We start from the raw sequence: 21,593 nt of genomic DNA on the forward strand, positions 1-21,593 counted from the left end.
TAATGAACATTATTTACCTAATAACCAGTTAGTACAGTCACAAGTGTATTTATTAATTATATTTTCAACTGTTGATTTTTTTCACTATTTTTGATGAAAAAAAAATTTAATAAAAAGTGACAATTGGTCAGGGATGAGTAGTCAAGAACATGAGAATGTTCAAGAGTCATATGTTAGTTTTTATAATTTGTCGAGCTTAGGAAGCGAGTCCAACAACCATGTGTTCAGAATTACACCCCCTTCCACAGTAGATTTAGATAACACAATAATAATTAACTTTTCTGGAACATTAATTTTTGATTCTCAAACAGAATATGTTTGTAAACTGATAAGGGTCGTAGCAGGCATGAGTGTAACCTTTATTGACTTAAATTTAAAGGGAGGAATTTGCACAAATACTGCTTCATACATTACAATCAAAAACTCCCGCATCCATGAAATACAATCCGGTGTAGATTATTTATTAGCATCAACAAACAGCAGAATCGAAATTGAAAATACAATTTTCGAAAATTCTATGCTTTACGGAATTAGTGCAGATGACTCCTCTAACATCACACTTCGAAACTGTAAAATCATAAATTGCTCAGAGGCTGGCCTTGTTGCAACTGGATATTCTAAAGTTTTTGTTTACGATTCTCTTATAGATAAATCAGATACAGACTTAACATTCGCTGATACTCGATCCCAATTCGTCTTTTCCAACACAGAATTCAAAAACGCTCAGCAAACTGCGATTTTTATCAACGCTAACTCAACGCTAAAGGTAACCAATAGCAAATTCACAGATAATCATAAAGGAGCCCTTGCAGTTCATCAATCTTTCGAAACTGAACTCGAAAACTGCGATATCATAAATTCCGGCGATACATGTGTGCTTTTAGACGATGCACAGACTATTCTTAATAATGTATACATGAGAAAATGCAACGGTAACTGTTTGAACGCTTCATCTCATTCTGCTGCTTTTATCAAAGATTGTCATTTCGAAGAATCACAGTGGCCATTGCTTGCCTTCTGTGATGGGGCCATGGGATACGTTTCCCACTGTATTTTCGAGAAATCTTTGATGTCTGGAGTAATTGTCCGCTCATCAAACAGAGTTGTAATAGAAGACTGCATAATTAGGACATGCGCTGAAGCAGGAACAAGAGTTATCAACTCTAAGAATATTACAATTCGAAATTGTTGTATCGGTGATACTCAATACGGAGCTTTAGAGGTTTGCGACCTTAGCGACGTAAACGTTGAGGACTGTATCATTGCTGGTGGCGCAGCTCATGGCATCAATGTCTTTACAGGAGCTGTTTTACACGTTACAAGATGTCAGCTCATCGGACCATTTAACTCATTTATGTGGATACATCACGGTGCAAGTATTTTTGCATCGGAAATTGTGTTCGCTGATTCACCAAGTCCGATCAAAAAAGGTCAATGGAGATTATTTGCCAATTGCACAACGGCATTGGCCAGAAATGACATCGGAAATCCTATTATTAATGAAACATACACATATAACTTCAATGACATGAAGACAGATGAAATTAATTTAGAATTGCCAAAGAAACAGAGAGAAAATGATATTAAAATATGTCGTATAGACACAAAGTACGCAGTAGAAGTAATTAATAGCTATATTGTTGGCGTAGGAAACTACGAATTGCATGCAAACAACCTCGCAAAGATGGAAAATAAGAATTTTATAGTGAAAAGGTGCTTAAAGTGCGACAAAGTTAAAAGATGTTGCCTGTTCTCACCTTGTGGCCATGCAATCTATTGCCCAGAATGCTGGGATAGTCTTCCTGAAAAAGATAGACCAACAAAATGCCCATTATGCCACTTACCAATAGAGAAAACGCTTCACCAGATATTCAATCAGGGTGCTGATGAACATTTGTGCCCTATTTGCTATACAAATAACATTGATAGTGTTATTATGCCTTGCGGACATCCAATATGCCTCGAATGTTGTAAGAGTTGGTTCGTTGAGCATAGCGAATGTCCGTTCTGTAGGGAGGAACAAGCAAGATTCCGCCCATTTGTTCCGTATGAATAAATTTTTTTTATATATTTAGATTTAATGGTACACTCAAAATAGATCATATTCTTGTCCGAAATGATCCATAATAGCATAAATAAAAATTGTTTAAAATATTTCCGTGTAAACTATACAATCGTTTCGATTTTTCTATGTAATATTTTGAAAATTTTTCAAATGGGAACTGTAAACCCGTCAAAATTTGCCTTAGTAGAATTTATAATATGGAACCCCATATATAGTCCATACTATACACTAGCAATAAGTCGAATACCAAGAATTCTTGACTTTGGGAGAATTCAGAATTACATTTTGGTGTTGGGCATATATTTAATACAACATGTGGTTTCATTTAGATAAAGTTAGTAATTGCAGTAACTTTTAATCAATGTTGGCTTGAAAAACATAAGAAATTAAACGGATAGACAAATCATTTATATAAAAATATTAAAAACAAGATTTATAAACAATAGCATTCTCTAATTGCGAGCAATCTTAGATAGTTGGTACCATCTATTTCTTGCTGCAATGGCAGAACGATTCTTTAAGAACTTGGAGATCTTTCCCCACTTTGTTCCTAATTCACTGTACTTCTCTCTAAGAAGCTGGTCTTCTTCTGCTGTCCATGGATCTGTAGAGAGTTCTGGGTTGATGTAATTTTCCCATCTTTCGCGGCATTGCCTTGGATTTCTTGAACCCATCTTATAGGAGATAAGGAACCAGTTCTTTGTACCATACATTGATACGAATTGCTGTAAATAATAATCCTCTTGAGGTGTCCAATTGTATTTTATCTTTAATTTCTTCTCAACAACAGGTTGTGGCTTTTCTGCGCTGTTGAGAATATCTAATATGATTGGCTGAAAGTCACCCATATAGGCACTAAGGGATTGGATAGGCGGAAGGACTGGAGACATTAGATAAAAATGAATTTGTTATTGTCATTCAATTTTTACAATAGAATATTGAATTAAATTTTGGTCGGCGCTCAAATAATTTGTAACAACATTTTAATTCATATAATTATGTACTTCAAAATATAAATTCGGGATCATGCTCACAAATTGAGGGATAAAAAAATAACTTTGCAAAATGAATAATTTTGCAACCACCACATTGGAACAATTATAATTAAAACGGGGATCATTTTTTATCAAAAGTGTGAGACCCATTGTCATCTTCCTTCCGAAAAATTTCACTCATCGTTTTAATTAATTGGCAAAAAAATTTCTTGAAGTTGTATCATAAGCAAATGAACAAATATGCTAATTTTGATTTTTTGTGAAAATTTTGTGGGGATCACAATGATTTTCCCATTATTTCCCAATCAAGAAATTACGAACAGCTTACTTCTCTAGCATACACATACTCAGTATATATCAATAAAATGAGCGACTTTCATTTATAATGATATATTCCCATTTTTCATGAGTTGATCTTTTTTTCGAAAGTCATATCAAAAGTTTACAAAGTTGATCATATATCTGATTTTGGAATAGTTCTTCAATGCAATATTTGTCGACAGAGAACAAATTAACAAGATTTCAATAAAATTTTGTTTTACAATTTGAAAAATTTTAAACATTACCCCATCAAAGAATGGAAATTATTATGTTGAACAAGTAACAATTTGCAACAAATCATGTTATTAAATAAATTCTTGTTTTTTAATTTGAACAATATATTCTTTGTTGTAAAATCAAAAACCGACATCACAAAATCAAACATTACTGCAGAGGTATACAACTTATTATTTCAAAACGCGATGATGTTTGTAAATGCCAAATTTTGATACTGAAATTAGGAAATAAATAGTAATTAACAATAATACAAACAATCTATATTTAGTCTGACGGCCCATATAGGAGTTCGTCTTCCTTCTTACGAAGAGCTGCCAATCTCTCTGATTTCGTATCAACTTTTTGAACGCGTGTACCAGGAAGCATTCTTTCTTTTGGAAATCTTTTATCATGTCTTGGTATAGCCTTGTTGGCTCTTTGAAGCGCCTGTTCATATTTGCGCAATTGTTCAAGTCGCCTCTTTTCTTGGCCATCCAAACGTTCTTTTAGCTTTCTTTCTTCATCCTTCTTTGTTTTTATTTCTAAAAGAATTTCCGATGAAACAGTTTCTTCAATTTTCATCATATTTTCTAAATTGGTTTCAATTTTTTCAAGCATAGCGATTGGAGACATGCTTGGGGCATTTCCAAAACACATTTTATACGTGTCTGAGATCAGATTTGTTAATCGATTTAATTCTTGATCTAAAGAATTGTTTTGTTTAGCTGCAGCTCGAGGAGTATAATCCTCAAGAGGTGCTAGTTTAGTTCTGACTTCACTCGCTTCGATAAGTTGCTCTTCAATATCTTGTTGTTCGGCTTTTTTCTGCGTTTTCTCATTAATTGCATTTTGAGCTTGCATATAATGAGAATAACATTTAACAAGTGAAAGTGTTTCATCTTGAAGTAGCTCCATTTCTTCAATGAGAACAGAAGGGTGATGAAAATAACTAAATATATCATCTACTGTTTCTGGAACGAAAAGTTTCAGGAATTTTTCATATTCTTGGTATTGCTCGAGAATTTCTTCATTCTTTGATATAATCGAAGATTTAGCATTAAAATTAGCTTGCAATTGTAATAATTCCTTTTTAAGTGTAGAATATTGAACTTCATTTTCGGCTGCAATCTTTCTGCTCTTAGATAATGCTGCTTGCAGTACGTTCATCGAATTTTTAAGTTCATTTGCTTCATCAGATACATCTTGCTCAGCTTTTCTAGTATTATATTCCGTATTATTTTGAATTCTTTGAAGTCTTTGTATATCTGCTTGCTTTTTATTGATTAATAATTGGGTTAAATAAATTTGTCGAGTTTGATACATTTTTTCGTTCATTGTCTTTGTCCTACCTCTATGCTGAGAAACATCATAAGTATTATCTAGTTCATTTGCAGGAGATCTTGCTCGCGAAGCAACTCTACTTTGATGAGCAGTGGTTGCTGGGGTAGTAAGACAAGGAACTCTTCGCCTGCAAAGCTCAGATCTCTCTTCTAATGTTTGTTGTGATTTTTCTAGTTGTTCTCTGGTTAATCTATTATTTCTTCTTTCACGAGTTTCTGTTTTTGTATCTCTTGATACTGTAATGAAGGGATTTCCAGATCTATTATATTCTACAGCTTCTCCATCAGCGGAGATATCTGTGAGTCTCAGAATCATTTCAAGTTCATCCATTTTTTTCCGTTTTTTGATTTTCTGTGTTATCTAATTCATAAATCAACGCGTTTGTCTCTTTGTTTAAAGCATACTATGAACATGGATTATAATTTTATTATCGAAGCATGAATATCAGCCGATTTATTTCATTCCGATAATTTCCTCTATTATGAATCAAATTCACAATAACCACATACAGAATTGTTATAATGCTATAATTTTATGCATAATTAGACTGTATGAATGCTGAAGAAGTGCTAACTTATCTAATCTTTGAGCTTAGACACTTCGCTTTGTTAGCCACCCTTCAGTTTTATTTCAAAATTCTTGTGTAAATCATTATTAAATACCAATATTAAGGATATAAGGAGGAGATTTTTTTTATCTTTAACTTGAATTCGAATTTCAGAAGAAAATCATATTTAAAGTTAATGTTTTGAGCAAATACGGGAAATAGGCAAGCATTAACACAAGATATTAAAAAAATCAAAATTGATATTAGATATCATTTCTCAAAATCAACAATATAGATGAAATAATGTTCAGTAAAAACGAGATTATTGTTTCGTGAGAACAATTTTACCATATGAAGAATAATATGCATTTATTGTTCTGGGATTGGGATTTCACCAGAAGCGATCTTCTTCTGGACTTCCTTTGGATCCATGCCATCAACATGAGCACCCATAGCCTGAGCTGTGCCAAGGACTTCCTTGACTGTGCCGGCAAGCTTGCGAGCGCAGGACTTTGGTCTCATTGTACGAGCGATATCGATGATTGTATCGAGGGAGAGGGAGCCAGAGTGCTTGACAGCCTTTACTTTCTTACGATCACGATGTGGCTCATTGAGAGCAGCGATAAGGAGTGTAGATGTTGAGTTCTCAACTTCAACCTTGAATTCACGGTTCTGGACTGTGATCTTAACTGTAGCGCGGAAACCTTTGTATTTCTCTGTTGCCTTAGCGACTTCCTGAGCAACCTTTGGAGCTGGGACACCGAGTGGACCAAGCTTTGGAGCAAGCTTTGATGTAACACCTGTTTCACCACCCCAGACACGGCACTTAATGATAACAGCCTGATCAGCCATAGAAAAGGAAAACCAAGTTTATCGTCGCAGTTTTTGTCTCAATTAATTTTTGCACAGTGCCAAATTTTAAATAACATATTTTAAATCTACACAGAATTCTATGAATAAATATCAAACTTTGGATTCTCGAAATTCATTTTTTAATGCAAAAATCAAAGAATTCTAGCTTTATTTTGATGAAATTATTGATCAATAACATATTAATTGGAATGCAGTAATATTTTTATTACATAGCAGTCTTAAACTTCAATATATTTTGAAAAATCAAAATGATTTAAAAATCTTTGAGAAATTTAGAAAATCTCTAGCTCATAGATAGTGGAGTGAAATAAGAACTGTTATGGATCTCAGTATCATGTTTTTTAGATCTCGACTTAATTAGAATATAATTATTTTGGACGACATATAGATGAACGTAAATAATTATCTGCATAATTTTGGTTGTTAGAATAAAATGAGATAAATACATGATTTCAAATTTTAATTTCAAATTTCGATTGTTTGTGATACTCGAATAACATTCTACTAAATAACAACATGTTGATTACAGTATAAAGATCATATAAATATAACTTTAATCAACTTTTATAGATCTTATCAATTTCGTTTTGAATTGATATGATCATTATATCACATCAGGATTTTGAATGATACCATACTTAATTGGATGATTACTGATATGATATTGACTGTCATATTTATGATTTTTGATTTTCGAAATTTGGTTTTTCAAAGTCGGTGAAATAATCTGAAAGAAAGATGTATTTTGTTGTGATTTTGCAAATGATGTGTCTATTTTAATATATTTATCATATGATGTTAAAAAATCACATTTATTTGGATTCAAAACCGTTATATTTTTTTTCTAACAATAATCGTTTTTGACTCAAATTCGAAGTTATTTATCATTATAATCGACTTTCGCATATGCATCTATGACATGTGATAAGCATATAATCACTGCAAATTTGCATTTTTGAGTGAACGATAAAATTGAGAGAATGCAACCACTCTTAAATAGTTCACAGTATTGAAGCGTATATACAATACACAGTCAAATTTATCAAAAATCGTAAGATTTTGATTTTTCTTATATCTCTCAATTTTTTTTCTATCAAATATTGTTTGAATACTCATATCATTTTTTCTTCTTCACTCATCTCATGAAGTGGATCTGGAACAACACAACACGTATCGCATTCGGAGAACACTGCGTCGTCGAACACCTGAAAGACTTCGTCAAACCTCATTCGCGCGTCCTCGTTACATTCGGAGGAGGCTCAATCGACAAGAACGGTGCTCGCACAGATGTCACAAAAGCACTCGCAGACCTTGAGTGCGAGACAGCTTGGGAGGGCGGAATCCCACCTAACCCAGAGATCAACAGACTCTTGGAGATCTCTAACTCCGCGAAGAACTTCAAACCAGACTTGCTCCTCGCAGTCGGAGGCGGCTCTGTCATCGACGCAACAAAGTTCATCGCAGCAGCAATGAACATCGACGATTCTGTCGACCCTTGGGACATCGTCTCGAAGGGCTTCTTGCCAGAGAAGATCACACCAATCGGAGCAGTCCTCACAATACCAGCGACAGGCTCTGAGTGGAATGACGGAGCTGTCATCTCGAGGAGGAGCACACATGAGAAACTAGTCATGTACTCAATATACCCAACATTCTCGATGCTCGATCCGATATACACAATGACAATACCAATAAGACAGCTCAGGAATGGTCTCTACGATGCAATGACACATTGCATAGATCAAGTTATCACACCACACGTTCTCCCGATGATGGACAACTTCTTCTTCTCAGTCATGAGAGAGCTCGTCGACATCTCAGGACCACTCCTCTCCAAGGACAAGTCTTCGCTCGAAATCCACGAGAGGCTCATCCAAGTGTGCAGCTTCGCTATGAACTACATCTTCGGACTTGGAAAGGACAAGTGCTTCGGCATACTACAATCGGACATATGCTGACAGCCAAGTGGGGAATCGATCACGCTTCGACACTCTCAATCATCACACCTTTCCTCCTCGAGGAGTTCATCGAAGAGCGCCAGTACAACCTTGCACGCGCTGCTGAGCGTGTTTTCGACGTCAAAGAAGGAACTGACGCAGAGAAGGCTAAAGCATTCATCGCTAAGCTGAGGGAGTGGATACGCGAGATCGGACAGTTCACTAAAGTCACAGACCAGGAAGGTGCTACAGTCTCACCGGGAGACGTCGACGAAGTCACAGAGATGGTCATGAAGTCTAAAGGCGGAAAGCCATTCGGATATCTCGACACCATTACACGTGAACACGTGCACCACATCCTCGAGAGAGCTTTGAATCAATAATAAACTGATTAATAAAGACTTAAAATTATAATAATATAAATTTACTTTTAATTGCAGTATCCATAATCTAATTCTAATAAAAATTCTATGATAAATTCTTTTTTAAAGTAGAACGTTATACTTCTGCATTAGGTCATTAAAAACCTTGTGCTAAAATCAAATTTATATAAAAAATCCACTTACTACTAAGTAAAGTTTAATTTATAATATAATGGCTTTTACTTTATCTTTTGCTTAATGAAAACCACAATTTCTTAGACTTGGAACAGTAATATTTCCTTCAGCAGTATGAAGTGGCTCATCTTTGTAGCATGCAATTCCTTGATCATTGATGCTCAAGTGCTCAAGCATTTTCTTCCAATGAGAATTGCGGCGGTCTTGTCCGGTTACTTCACCTTCAGTGAAATGTCCAAAGAAGATTCGGGCTCCAACTGGGGAGTTAGATGGAGGATCCAAAAGCTCACATCTGTCAGGATCTTTTGTAGTTGCACCAAATAGCATTGCTTCTGATGTTTCACCACACATTTTAGCTGGATGCATGTTTACGAAGACGCAAACCCTTCTGTCTTGTAATTGCTCAAGTGTGTAATAATTTCTGACACTTGTAACAATATGTTTGGTAATTCCATTTCCAACGTCGACATCTTCTGTATAAAGAAACTCGGAATTTTCGACTGGCTCAACATGAATGATTTTTCCAACACGAGCATCAATATATATTGCTGGATCAGGTGAAGGTGGCTTTTCAGTTTGTATTTTTTGCTTTTTTTCCTTTTTTCCACGAAGGTATTTAACTGGTTTTCCATCCTTTCCTATAATTTGTTTGTTTTGTTCGGAGACTTTCTCGACTTCTGACTGTTCAGACATGTATTTTCAATAAGTGAACTTAAAAATTCTGACCGAAATCAGTTTAAGTAAATAAAACCTAAAAATGAAATACATTTTGGAGTGCAAATCTAATATCGGCTAATGTGGGCGGATTCAACTGTTTACAGTCAAATATTGAGAGAATTTCAAATTTTGAGAAAATTGTATTAGTCTCTCAATTTTTTTGTTTACTCAAAAATGCAAATTTGCAGTGATTATGTGCTTATCACATGTCATAGATGCATATACGAAAGTCGATTATAATGATAAATAACTTCGAATTTGAGTCAAAAACGATTATTGTTAGAAAAAAAATATAACGATTTTGAATCCAAATAAATGTGATTTTTTAACATCATATGATAAATATATTAAAATAGACACATCATTGGCAAAATCACAACAAAATACATCTTTCTTTAAATATATTGCAACGATTTCGAAAAAACAAATTTCGAAAATCTAAAATCATAAATATGACAGTCAATATCATATCAACAATTCTCAGATAAATCGCTCCATCGTTCTAAATCATGATGTCATGATGTTTATTAATGTTAAATAATTAAATCAAATAGAATTGGAAATGAAATATAAAGAAGATAAAAGCTTTTAACTAGCCTTTTTATTGAAGCATTATATTTAACTTCTTATGTGATTGAAATCTGAGATTTTATCTTTGCGACGTGTATTCTTTCTCTTTATTCTAACGATTGAAATTATGCTAACAAAACGTTAACATTGTATATCAACTGATGAAACCTAAAAATTAGCCTCGCTACTTTTAGAATCAAATACAATGTATTCAATTAACATTGTGATATAATAAAAGATAAATATGTTCTTCCTTATTCAGCAATTAGTAGCTTTGAAACTCCGAAGATTGTTCAATGAATTAAAATCAAAAGAGTGATTAAAATAACAATATTTAGTATGATAATATCTTTAATCAGGCATGAATTTCGTTGATTGGTTATTAGAATTTATTTGTTTTATTTTATAATTAGAATAAGAATATTGTAATTAAAAGTATATTTATGTTATTATAATTTTAAGTCTTTATTAATCAGTTTATTATTGATTCAAAGCTCTTTCGAGGATGTGGTGCACGTGTTCACGTGTGATGGTGTCGAGATATCCGAATGGCTTTCCGCCTTTAGACTTCATGACCATCTCTGTGACTTCGTCGACGTCTCCCGGTGAGACTGTAGCACCTTCCTGGTCTGTGACTTTAGTGAACTGTCCGATCTCGCGTATCCACTCCCTCAGCTTAGCGATGAATGCTTTAGCCTTCTCTGCGTCAGTTCCTTCTTTGACGTCGAAAACACGCTCAGCAGCGCGTGCAAGGTTGTACTGGCGCTCTTCGATGAACTCCTCGAGGAGGAAAGGTGTGATGATTGAGAGTGTCGAAGCGTGATCGATTCCCCACTTGGCTGTCAGCATATGTCCGATTGTAGTATGCCGAAGCACTTGTCCTTTCCAAGTCCGAAGATGTAGTTCATAGCGAAGCTGCACACTTGGATGAGCCTCTCGTGGATTTCGAGCGAAGACTTGTCCTTGGAGAGGAGTGGTCCTGAGATGTCGACGAGCTCTCTCATGACTGAGAAGAAGAAGTTGTCCATCATCGGGAGAACGTGTGGTGTGATAACTTGATCTATGCAATGTGTCATTGCATCGTAGAGACCATTCCTGAGCTGTCTTATTGGTATTGTCATTGTGTATATCGGATCGAGCATCGAGAATGTTGGGTATATTGAGTACATGACTAGTTTCTCATGTGTGCTCCTCCTCGAGATGACAGCTCCGTCATTCCACTCAGAGCCTGTCGCTGGTATTGTGAGGACTGCTCCGATTGGTGTGATCTTCTCTGGCAAGAAGCCCTTCGAGACGATGTCCCAAGGGTCGACAGAATCGTCGATGTTCATTGCTGCTGCGATGAACTTTGTTGCGTCGATGACAGAGCCGCCTCCGACTGCGAGGAGCAAGTCTGGTTTGAAGTTCTTCGCGGAGTTAGAGATCTCCAAGAGTCTGTTGATCTCTGGGTTAGGTGGGATTCCGCCCTCCCAAGCTGTCTCGCACTCAAGGTCTGCGAGTGCTTTTGTGACATCTGTGCGAGCACCGTTCTTGTCGATTGAGCCTCCTCCGAATGTAACGAGGACGCGCGAATGAGGTTTGACGAAGTCTTTCAGGTGTTCGACGACGCAGTGTTCTCCGAATGCGATACGTGTTGTGTTGTTCCAGATCCACTTCATGAGATGAGTGAAGAAGAAAAAATGATATGAGTATTCAAACAATATTTGATAGAAAAAAAATTGAGAGATATAAGAAAAATCAAAATCTTACGATTTTTGATAAATTTGACTGTGTATTGTATATACGCTTCAATACTGTGAACTATTTAAGAGTGGTTGCATTCTCTCAATTTTATCGTTCACTCAAAAATGCAAATTTGCAGTGATTATATGCTTATCACATGTCATAGATGCATATGCGAAAGTCGATTATAATGATAAATAACTTCGAATTTGAGTCAAAAACGATTATTGTTAGAAAAAAAATATAACGGTTTTGAATCCAAATAAATGTGATTTTTTAACATCATATGATAAATATATTAAAATAGACACATCATTTGCAAAATCACAACAAAATACATCTTTCTTTCAGATTATTTCACCGACTTTGAAAAACCAAATTTCGAAAATCAAAAATCATAAATATGACAGTCAATATCATATCAACAATCTCAATAAATGTGCTTCTTTATATGATTTCATCCAATATAAAATACTGATTTTTAAATTTAAAATCGATCAAGTTAAAATTAAATTCAATGAAATATGAAGTACACCAGTGGTCGGTAGTTTCATAAATATTATTTGTTGTTGATTAGCCAAGAACTGTTACCCATATTTTTATTTACTCGATCCATATTTCTGCAAAATGAATTATTTACCTTTTACTACTCATTAAATACGAAAATTAAGCTAATATTCAACCTCCAGATTACATGCGTGTGACCAACATTAACTCCAAAAATCATTCATGATTCATTTTTGAGAAAATGTTTATGAGCAACTGCTCCCAAAAGATTCCTCAATGATTTCAAATGAAGCTATTTAAAACCCAAATTGTGTTTTGGTAAATCATTTTTCATTTATAAATTTAAGATGCATTTAAGCATTCTTTAAAAGTACACACATGCAGAATATAGATATTACCTCATTGAAAAATTGAAAGCGAACTGTGTTTTTCATCATAAAATATCCATGTATTTAATTTGGTGCATTGATGTTTCCAGGTATAAATAAAAAATTTGATTCTGTATTTATAAAAACGTGACACAAGAATAGATAATATTTTATTTCTTATAAATAAATCTGAAAAGAGGTTGTCTAAAGAAAGATGTTCTATCTAAGTAATTAACAACGACAGCATCGCAAGGCTGAGTACAATCAGTCTTGAAGGACATCCTGTTTCCTGGGGATGTCTCAGGCAAAATAATTTTCTTTTCGTAAACAGTTTTTCCTTGCGATTTAAACTGAATCACGAAACTCAAATTGTTTGGACCTCCAACTCTCATCTCCACAACAAATTTGTGGATTGGGTTTTTGTCCAAAATCTGGCACTTCTCCTGTCTTATGTTTCCGTCAGTAAACATCTGAACAGGGATGTCGTAAGAAATCACTTTTCCTTGGTAGTTTTTGATGTCAATTGGATTTTGTTCGTTTATCTCCATGACACTTCCAAAAACTCTGAAATTATCTACAGAATGGACACCATCACAACTAATCTCAAAATCTACTAAATTAGATATCAAAGGCTCTTCAAGTTTGTATATAATTCTATTGTCTGACAGTGCCACTTTTTGGCAAATTTTATCTTGGATTTTGACTTGAAATTCTGTATCTGTATCAAAACAAACAAAAGATAAAATGGAATTCGGTGTAAATGATAAAGTGAAGTGAAGTGAATCTTTGACTTCAAATTTTTCTGTCAAAATCTTATCATTTCCTTTGTAAACGAAAGCCTGTGTGTTCGAGGAAATGTCTTTCGTAGAATCAACAACTTCATTGAATGGTAAAGTTATCGTCGGCGATTTTGGCGGTTTGACGGCTGTACGATAAGCATCTTCATACGGTTCTGTTCCGTGGGAATATGCGAATATTTCGTCTATGCAGTTCTGACAGATATTTATCGTTTTTGGCTGGCCAAGTTTATCTTCTTCTACAATTAGACCTTGTAAGAGCCATGCCTGTCTCATTCTGTAGATCATCTCGTTCTCCTGGAGCTTCTTCATGCAGTTGCAGCAGAAATCATTGGAAGCAGCAGTGATTCTCGAGAAAGAATCACATTGCCATGGAGAAATTCCACTTTTTAGGGCTAATTCAACACGTATTTCATCAGGAACATGTAGACCAAGTCGGAGTTTCTCTAATGACAATGCATCAGATAAGGTCCGTTTGGAGTTTACAAAACCGTTAAAACCGTAATCGAATCTTTTAAGAGTTTGTTCGTCAGGTTGTTTGCAGTCTTGTAATGTGATGATTCCTGCTTGGCTTGGGCATGATTTCGCTTCGATTTTGATGTTTCCGATGACAATTGGCTTCTCTTCTGAAAAAGTAAATTTGATGAAGCGAATGAACTTGTTTCCTTTGTGGGAATAGCCCCATTTCTCTTGCATGCCGACCCTGTAACGTGACCACATGGCGTTTTCTATGGTTGGAAGTGTAAGATTTGCAATTTCGGAGAGATCATCAATTGTAAGTCCTGTTTCGATCTTCATGAAGTGCGGAGACTCATCTCTTGCTGGTAGGAACATTACTAGGACTGCTGTGAGAAGCATAGGTGTCTGTAATCCGATGATTAAAGTGCCTTTTTCTAATTTGAAGGCACTGACTGTATTTTCAACGATCATGTGTGGAGCTCCTTCGATAACTCTGATGTATGTGTGACTTAGTCTGTGAGACCATGTCAAAGGTGTAGGATCTGTCCATAATTCGATTGTTCTTTGTCTGACATGGTCATTCATGACGTTTTCCAGACGGCGTTGTAGTGTAATCGCGGTATCATTCGATGTATTCTCTAATGACGGGCTGAATTTCTTGATCGCTTTAACTTTAATTGCGGGAGTATTCGTATAAAGCATCGCAACGATGTTTCCGCACTCTACGAATGATTTAGCGAGGAAATCAATGATATGCTGCGGTACAACTTCGTTGGGAAGTGCGTTCTCGTCGACTTTGTTCGCATATCCATTTTCTCGGCACCATTTGGCGGTTACAAAAAGTGCGAAGTAGAAAGTTGCCAAGTTCGTCCTATCCAAGCTATCTGCGCAGTTAAATCTTAAGAGGGACTTCTGGAGTTCCTTGATTTCGAGGCCTTGGCCGATGTTGAAGCCGGCATCGTCCATCATCGGTCCGATATAAGAAACAAAGTCGTTCATGGCTTCACCGGAGCCATCTTCGTGTAATCTCTGGTTCAAATCGAACGGTGTGTAGAAGACATTGTCAACTCCGGCGTCGTATAATCTTGTAATCGCTGTTTTGAAGTATTCGAGGATTTCTGCTTCGGAATGGCCTTCGTTTGTCTGTAAAAGAGAGACGCAGCGTATGTCTGGAACTCCAAACCTTTCTTTTAATGAGATAAAATATTCAGGAGTTCCTTCAAAGTAGTTTTCTTTGTCGACACAGTGTATAGGAGAGGAAACTTTGCTGTTTAGAACGGTTGCCCAGTGAATTGGAATTGATCCACGTCTCCATCTGACAGAAACCCAGTTTTCTCCCTTGAAAAAGATCAATTCTGCTTCAACTTCATTGCCTGGAGATCCTTTGCTGTTCAATCCACGAGCTGCATAGCGTGTTCCTGGATTTACAGATGATCTTCTGCAAAGATGAGCGATTTTGTATTCTTTCTCTGGTCCTTCGTATGTATATCCGATACCTTGCATGAGAGTGATGCAACAATTGCGAATTCCCATGTCTTTGAATGGTTTTGTCCAGCCATTGTTCCAGCAGAAAGATTCGTCAGGTTCGTATGGTTTAAATTTCGACGGATATAATCTTGTTAAATCGTATGTCTCGCAGAAGTAATGATTATCATTTAATTGGAAATCTTCAAATGGATTTTTCGCTTGTTTGTTATTTGACGTATTAATTGAATAAAATGTGACATGTTTAACTACTTTGATTGTGTGGCCGCCTGGAAGAACGCCAGATGTTTCTGATTTATCAATTATCGCAATAAAAACTTGATTATCAGCTTGAGCCATACCAATAAGACCTTCACCTTTAAGTCTAAGCTTGGACTCAAACTTTTCTGTAATGTATGAAATCGCCAATCCATAATCCGGAAAGATGTCATCCATTGGAATTCCAACGAACATTGGGTTTCCTGTTGTTGAATCTACTGTGACTACATATGTTTCTGGATCAGATGAAGGCTTTATCAATAAATGAACAAAACCATGTTTTGTCTGATAAAGTTCAACTGAAACCATCTGAATTTTGATCTAATTTTTTTTCTCATAGAGTACCCGAAAAAAGTTGTATACATCTTCATACAGACAGTTTAGATATGGAATTCTATGGGAGAATATATTGAATATATGGGATAGAACATGCTAATTTGTTATAATGGCATCTGACCCAATTCCGCGTGATATCGATTCAATCTTAACAATGAATAACTATTTTAGACTAAACAATTATAATAAATTAAATTATTGTGTACATAGACCAATTTTAAGTTATTAATTTAATCAATATTCCATTTAATTTGTAAAATTTTAATCAAAACATAAGTTGTTGAAAATAAGAAAATTTATTTTGTTAGTAATTATCATTATGTTTGCAAGTAGAAAAAAAAAGGAAATGTATACAATTGCCGTTTAAAATTTATGTTTTCGTTTAAATTTTTTTCATTTTTCATCTGTGCCTAGTTCTGTGGTTGATTACCACCAGCATCATTATAACTAACTCTAGGTTACTTCATTGACAATGATGTTTAAGCTTAGTGCACTGAATTATAGGATTCTTTAGCTCATTTCACAAGATTCCAAGACCTCTACAATTCAGTCTTCCAATCCTGATGTAAATGAATCAAAAGTTGTTGTATAGGCGATTATTGTATAATTACGTATCCTATACCATTTGTACAAATGCAATCTTTACAAAGATTAAAAACTGAATGAAGTCTTTGCCCAAGGAATAAAATACACATTGAAGATAGATACACAGGAAGATGATACAATTCTACCTATAGAAGGTCAAAAATTAAATTTATAAATTTTATTCCAATTTAAAACGAGTATGTATAATGAATAAAGCTTAATTATTAGTTAAATTAATTAAACAAACCAGTTTTATTATTATTTAAATAAATTTCTATCAAATCGTAATTTGATATTGGATGCTTTTTGCTAAAACATGAATTTAGCATGCGATATGATCCTTTGTGTTGTTTCCAACAATTTTGCATTAAGAAATTCCCCGTATACAACTTATTTCAGCGTCTACAACTTTTTTCGGGTACTCTATCAACTTTGATTATTTTTAGGATAAATGCTGGGATATGATTGAGCATTTTGGCTTCTATGGTGGAAAATATTTTTTGATTACTAGAACTTCAAATTTCAATTTATCATCAAAATAAAGGAATTTGTGAGTATGCATTGAAAGTCTATTATATATCTCCTTATTTAGTAGGTTCAATAGCCTTTAATTGTATGAAAACTTTGAAATGTATTCGATATTAAGATTTCTCATATAATTAGTCATTACATTCATATTTGAGAACATCAGTAGTCCTCATACTGTAAAAATGATTTATCTCTCTCTCTCTCATATGATAAAGCATACAAAGAGGACCTTTAAAAAAGCTTTCATTTTTTGAAGAAACTCAGATAACATGTGTAAATGAAAGCCAGATAGGATTACTGTAGAGCATGCAATTATTTCTCCACAACATTGATTTTGTTACATTCTTGAAGAATGAGTACAAAATTGGTATATAGAACATAAAAATCTTGTATCTTTTCTATTTTATATCGATTGAAGTTTTGATTTTAAAATGCTTTATAAATTCAGCATTGTTTGATATTCCAATTCACTTTGTTGATGAAATATAGATTAACATTATTATAAAAGAACAACTCTTCATTTTGCAGCACTTTTTAATAGTAAAGAAACAGTCGAATTTCGCATTTCAAATAGTATACTGTGAAGAATTTAAAAAATCGCAATTAGGACGGAGCTTGCCTACAGCCAAATTGCAAACAATTTCTTTAATCGTTTTCAAATTCTAATTTTCCTGAACGTTAAAAGTTCTGAAAATTTGAATGCTTGCAAACGATTTCAAAATTTTGTTGTCACTTTTTAAAAATTTTAATATGAACAAATACATAGATTATAGAATAGTTCAAAACGATTCTCTCAATGAAGATTTCATTGAGCGTGGCCGTATTCACATTAAAATCAAACTCGATGTTTCATTTGATGATATTGAAGGGCTTTCAGGTTCCATGGCAGATCGATGTATTATAGTTGTTATCAATAACAAACTTGATTCATTTATTATTGTGAGAAATTATAATATCTCAAGAGAGAATAATCCACATCTCCCAAAAAGTACATTGGGATATTCGTCAAATTTTGAAGCTGCTGCAGCTGCAATTGTTACAATTAAAAATAAATTTGATTCAGTTGAAGAGTTGTTATATGCTGTAGCTGGTCAAAAAGACTTTAAACTCGATTATTCAATAGGAACAATTACATTAGTCCGAAATTTTTTATTCGAAGATTATAATTACGAGATATTTAAAGATATCATTGATTGCTATGTTCTAAGCAATGAAAAAGGAATGTCAGATAAAGATGTTACAAGAACTGTTTATTATTTAAGTTGTAATGATGATATTAGAAATATGATTACAGTATATAAAAGGAGCGATAAGCAAACCACCAAATTTAATTACATTCAAGAGATGCATTCCGAAGAGGAAACTGTAAATTGGTTTCTCTATACTCATTTTCACATCCTGCCATTAGGTCATGTGATACAAAACTATGCTTAGATTCTTTTTCTTGATATTTATATTTGACCTTGCACTATAAGGTGCTTTCAAGTATTTTTTAACACTTTATTCGTTTTTCTTTCTACACCTTTATATAAACCATGAACAAATAAGAATTTATAATCAAAAATATTTTTCGAATTGAGTAAATAAATCATTAGACCTTAGATTTTATTAATCAATTCTTCTTGAAATGAGACCGTGGTAATGATAACTGTGTATGAGAGTTGGAGTATTGTTAAATTGCGCGAAATTATGAAAATGCGTTTTATAAGACTGAAAATGTATATCTTTTAGCAATGAATCCAACGCTAAATAGTGTGAATTTCATGATGATAATGCAGATGGTATCATGTTAGCGTAAATATTATACACTCAAATAATATGGCATTTCAGTAATCCGTATCTAATTTGTGCTTGTACGCATGTAAGCATTCAATATTCACTCTTAATTTGAGTTTCGATATGATACAAACATGTCAGAAATACTCACAAATAAATTTTTTAGCACTTTTTTGTTTACAACTATTGCTCAATTTTTCTGAATTATGACTATAACACCAATAGACAACTTTGATAAGGCAGTTGGATCGAACTGCAGCTCCAAGAAGAATTCTCCAAAGAAAGCACCCAAATCAGATCAGAATTTCCCTTGGACTTACTACATAATCAATTCTCCTCGTTGTGAGAAAGCCTTAGAAACATTTCGAAAGAGTGGAACACTTCCATCAGTATTGGAAAGACCTCAAGTTGCCCAATACATCAAAAGAATGCAAGTAAGTTCCATGTTGATGGGTAATTATCAAGAAGCTGAACAATATAAGAATGATTCAGAAAGATTTATCAAAATATGCAAGGATTCTTTAAACGAAGATAATGCAACATTTCAAAAACATAAATTAAAACACGAAATTCTTGAATTACACGCACAAATACAAAAAATCAATGAGAAGTTTGATCAGGATATCAATGCCCTACTTGAAGAGAAGAAGAAAATGCAAGAACAACTTGACAGCAAATACACAGAAAAATTAGATAAATTTGTTCAAAAGTGGGAAGATGAAAGTACACTAAGAGCATTCTCACGTCAATCTGTTAGGTTAACAGAGCTCAGATCCCAAGAAAAATCATTAATTTTCGAAAAAGATTACTACCGGGCAGCTCAATTTAAGAGAGATGCTGATTTATTAGAAATTCAGGAAACAAAAAAGGCTCAGAAGAAGGCTGAAGCAGCGATGGCGTCCGAGCGTGAAGAAATTGAACTTGATTATGATAAACAGCAGCAACAGCTTAATAATATCATAATGAGGAAGAGTAAACGTGTTGAAAGACTTCGAGAAGACGCAATACATCCAATTGTTGCCAGAATTAATAAATTAGTTATGGATCGCGATAAAGGTTACTTCCCGCAGCCTTTGGATGCTTCCTTTGATACAGAGACAATGTTCCAACGCACTCCAATGGCTATTTCTACTCCAAGAACACGTCAAAAGCTTGTACAGTTCAAAACAACTAAAAATGCTCAAAAGCTTCAACTCAATGGTTTCAGACCAATTCCTATGGATGGAAAAGTTAAGTTGGTAATACCTAAGCTTGCACAGTCAAGATAATGTATATTAATAAATATGTTTGATTTAATTGTATTAAAATAATGAATTTTTTTTGTATTGCTATTATAATTTGCTTGCTTTTGTAAGGTAAATGATAATATTGATGTTCTAAACATATTATCATATTATTTCTCGGTGGTTTAAATATTTATTTGGTTAATAATCGCAATTATTCCTTGAATACTGTGCAAAACGTGGTTATATCTACATAGCTTGTTGAATTTGCTTAGTTGCAAAGTGTAACTCAGGCTCAAAGAACTAGTGAATATGGCGGTTGTTAAATTGTAACTTCCAAATTAAGGCACTTTATATCATTCCTCCTTAAATTGTTACTAAGCTGATTAGGGCAAAATCAAGCCTAAAAAATATAATTCGAGAATAAAATGTAGTTAAGAAGTACTCATCATTAAATATCTTGGTTTAATATTGATTGCTAAATGTGTAAATGAGAAAACATAATCAATATGTTCGAAATATTCCGCAAATTTGTTGTTTGAGAATTAATTCGTTTATTAAATTGTACAAGTCAATAAAACCTCTGCTAAGTTAAAATATATGAAAATCAAGCTGTTGCCATTTAAACTTGAACAATTCAAAGAAATTATTTACTGTTGCGCAAATTATTAATTTCTGATATTTCGAATAATACAAGAATAACACTATAAAACCAAAAGGGTTTAGTCAACAAATTTTAACAACAATTCAAAAAAATTGAGGTATTTTCATAATTGAGGCGTAGTTTTTGATTTAAACAATAATTACTGATTAAGAAAAATTGCTCTTTTGAAATTTCTGTCAAAATTTATAGTATTCAAAAGTTAAATGAGTGATATGAAATGGATTATGTGAAAACAATATTATTTCAATTTGAATAAATTTTGCAAATTACTTCAGACTTTTCAGAGGATTGAGTGGCAACTCAATCCTCTGAAATAGTCTGTGGTAATTTTTAGTCTCTACACTATTTCAATATAAGCTCCATTTTTAAACAGTTTTTAAAAATCGAACATTGAAAAGTGTGATGAGACTGGTGTTTTCATTGAATTTTATATTAAATTGAATTTTGTCACATTGAATTTTTTTGGATCATTCGTTACCAGTCACTCAAATATCATATTATTCAATTAATTTTGTTTCAATGTAATGTTTTCAAAGTTTAAAAATTCAGATATCAACAGTCTTCAATTTTACATTTAAGATGTATTAATGATCATATTCATTATTTGCAATTAACCTTTTATTAAAATTTAACTTTGGCGATTTTTCAAATTAATAAAATAAATTTCATCTGCATGTATCAAATGATTTAAATGAATTAAAAATTTGTGATACGTTATTTTTTTGAGGACGTAATTTTTCTTTACG

The 21,593-nt window shown here is 33.7% G+C and overlaps 12 protein-coding genes across 12 annotated transcripts; 5 read left to right on the forward strand and 7 right to left on the reverse strand.

Annotated features, from left to right (window-relative positions):
- Positions 1-133: 133 nt before the first annotated feature.
- On the forward strand, positions 134-2,177 carry TVAGG3_0483780 (pectin lyase-like family; the record flags this gene model as incomplete). The annotated part of the gene is made up of 1 exon (XM_001580500.1): positions 134-2,056. One exon carries the CDS (start codon positions 134-136, stop codon positions 2,054-2,056), a length of 1,923 nt encoding a protein of 640 aa, XP_001580550.1.
- A 272-nt stretch (positions 2,178-2,449) lies between these two features.
- TVAGG3_0483790 (RNA polymerase II transcription regulator recruiting protein) lies at positions 2,450-2,975 on the reverse strand (the record flags this gene model as incomplete). Its single annotated transcript, XM_001580501.2, has 1 exon — positions 2,518-2,955. The coding sequence occupies one exon, from the start codon at positions 2,953-2,955 to the stop codon at positions 2,518-2,520; it is 438 nt and encodes a 145-aa protein (XP_001580551.1).
- Positions 2,976-3,374: 399 nt separating this feature from the next.
- Positions 3,375-5,268, reverse strand: TVAGG3_0483800 (cilia- and flagella-associated protein 100 family; the record flags this gene model as incomplete). The annotated part of the gene is made up of 1 exon (XM_001580502.2): positions 3,883-5,268. The coding sequence occupies one exon, from the start codon at positions 5,266-5,268 to the stop codon at positions 3,883-3,885; it is 1,386 nt and encodes a 461-aa protein (XP_001580552.1).
- A 439-nt stretch (positions 5,269-5,707) lies between these two features.
- Positions 5,708-6,356, reverse strand: TVAGG3_0483810 (ribosomal large subunit assembly; the record flags this gene model as incomplete). Its single annotated transcript, XM_001580503.2, has 1 exon — positions 5,855-6,337. One exon carries the CDS (start codon positions 6,335-6,337, stop codon positions 5,855-5,857), a length of 483 nt encoding a protein of 160 aa, XP_001580553.1.
- Positions 6,357-7,500: 1,144 nt separating this feature from the next.
- TVAGG3_0483820 (iron-containing alcohol dehydrogenase family) lies at positions 7,501-8,316 on the forward strand (the record flags this gene model as incomplete). The annotated part of the gene is made up of 1 exon (XM_001580504.1): positions 7,501-8,316. One exon carries the CDS (start codon positions 7,501-7,503, stop codon positions 8,314-8,316), a length of 816 nt encoding a protein of 271 aa, XP_001580554.1.
- A 19-nt stretch (positions 8,317-8,335) lies between these two features.
- On the reverse strand, positions 8,336-8,587 carry TVAGG3_0483830 (uncharacterized protein; the record flags this gene model as incomplete). The annotated part of the gene is made up of 1 exon (XM_001580505.1): positions 8,336-8,587. The coding sequence occupies one exon, from the start codon at positions 8,585-8,587 to the stop codon at positions 8,336-8,338; it is 252 nt and encodes an 83-aa protein (XP_001580555.1).
- Positions 8,588-8,912: 325 nt separating this feature from the next.
- On the reverse strand, positions 8,913-9,545 carry TVAGG3_0483840 (tRNA binding; the record flags this gene model as incomplete). The annotated part of the gene is made up of 1 exon (XM_001580506.1): positions 8,913-9,545. One exon carries the CDS (start codon positions 9,543-9,545, stop codon positions 8,913-8,915), a length of 633 nt encoding a protein of 210 aa, XP_001580556.1.
- Positions 9,546-10,710: 1,165 nt separating this feature from the next.
- On the forward strand, positions 10,711-10,962 carry TVAGG3_0483850 (uncharacterized protein; the record flags this gene model as incomplete). Its single annotated transcript, XM_001580507.1, has 1 exon — positions 10,711-10,962. One exon carries the CDS (start codon positions 10,711-10,713, stop codon positions 10,960-10,962), a length of 252 nt encoding a protein of 83 aa, XP_001580557.1.
- A 19-nt stretch (positions 10,963-10,981) lies between these two features.
- TVAGG3_0483860 (iron-containing alcohol dehydrogenase family) lies at positions 10,982-11,797 on the reverse strand (the record flags this gene model as incomplete). Its single annotated transcript, XM_001580508.2, has 1 exon — positions 10,982-11,797. One exon carries the CDS (start codon positions 11,795-11,797, stop codon positions 10,982-10,984), a length of 816 nt encoding a protein of 271 aa, XP_001580558.2.
- Positions 11,798-12,840: 1,043 nt separating this feature from the next.
- On the reverse strand, positions 12,841-16,054 carry TVAGG3_0483870 (phosphoinositide phosphatase SAC9-related family; the record flags this gene model as incomplete). The annotated part of the gene is made up of 1 exon (XM_001580509.1): positions 12,907-16,044. One exon carries the CDS (start codon positions 16,042-16,044, stop codon positions 12,907-12,909), a length of 3,138 nt encoding a protein of 1,045 aa, XP_001580559.1.
- A 1,880-nt stretch (positions 16,055-17,934) lies between these two features.
- TVAGG3_0483880 (uncharacterized protein) lies at positions 17,935-18,618 on the forward strand (the record flags this gene model as incomplete). The annotated part of the gene is made up of 1 exon (XM_001580510.1): positions 17,935-18,618. The coding sequence occupies one exon, from the start codon at positions 17,935-17,937 to the stop codon at positions 18,616-18,618; it is 684 nt and encodes a 227-aa protein (XP_001580560.1).
- Positions 18,619-19,166: 548 nt separating this feature from the next.
- TVAGG3_0483890 (uncharacterized protein) lies at positions 19,167-20,228 on the forward strand (the record flags this gene model as incomplete). The annotated part of the gene is made up of 1 exon (XM_001580511.1): positions 19,167-20,228. One exon carries the CDS (start codon positions 19,167-19,169, stop codon positions 20,226-20,228), a length of 1,062 nt encoding a protein of 353 aa, XP_001580561.1.
- Positions 20,229-21,593: the final 1,365 nt, after the last annotated feature.

This window comes from Trichomonas vaginalis, chromosome II (assembly GCF_026262505.1).
Source record: "Trichomonas vaginalis G3 chromosome II, whole genome shotgun sequence".
Classification (NCBI taxonomy): Eukaryota; Parabasalia; order Trichomonadida; family Trichomonadidae; genus Trichomonas; species Trichomonas vaginalis.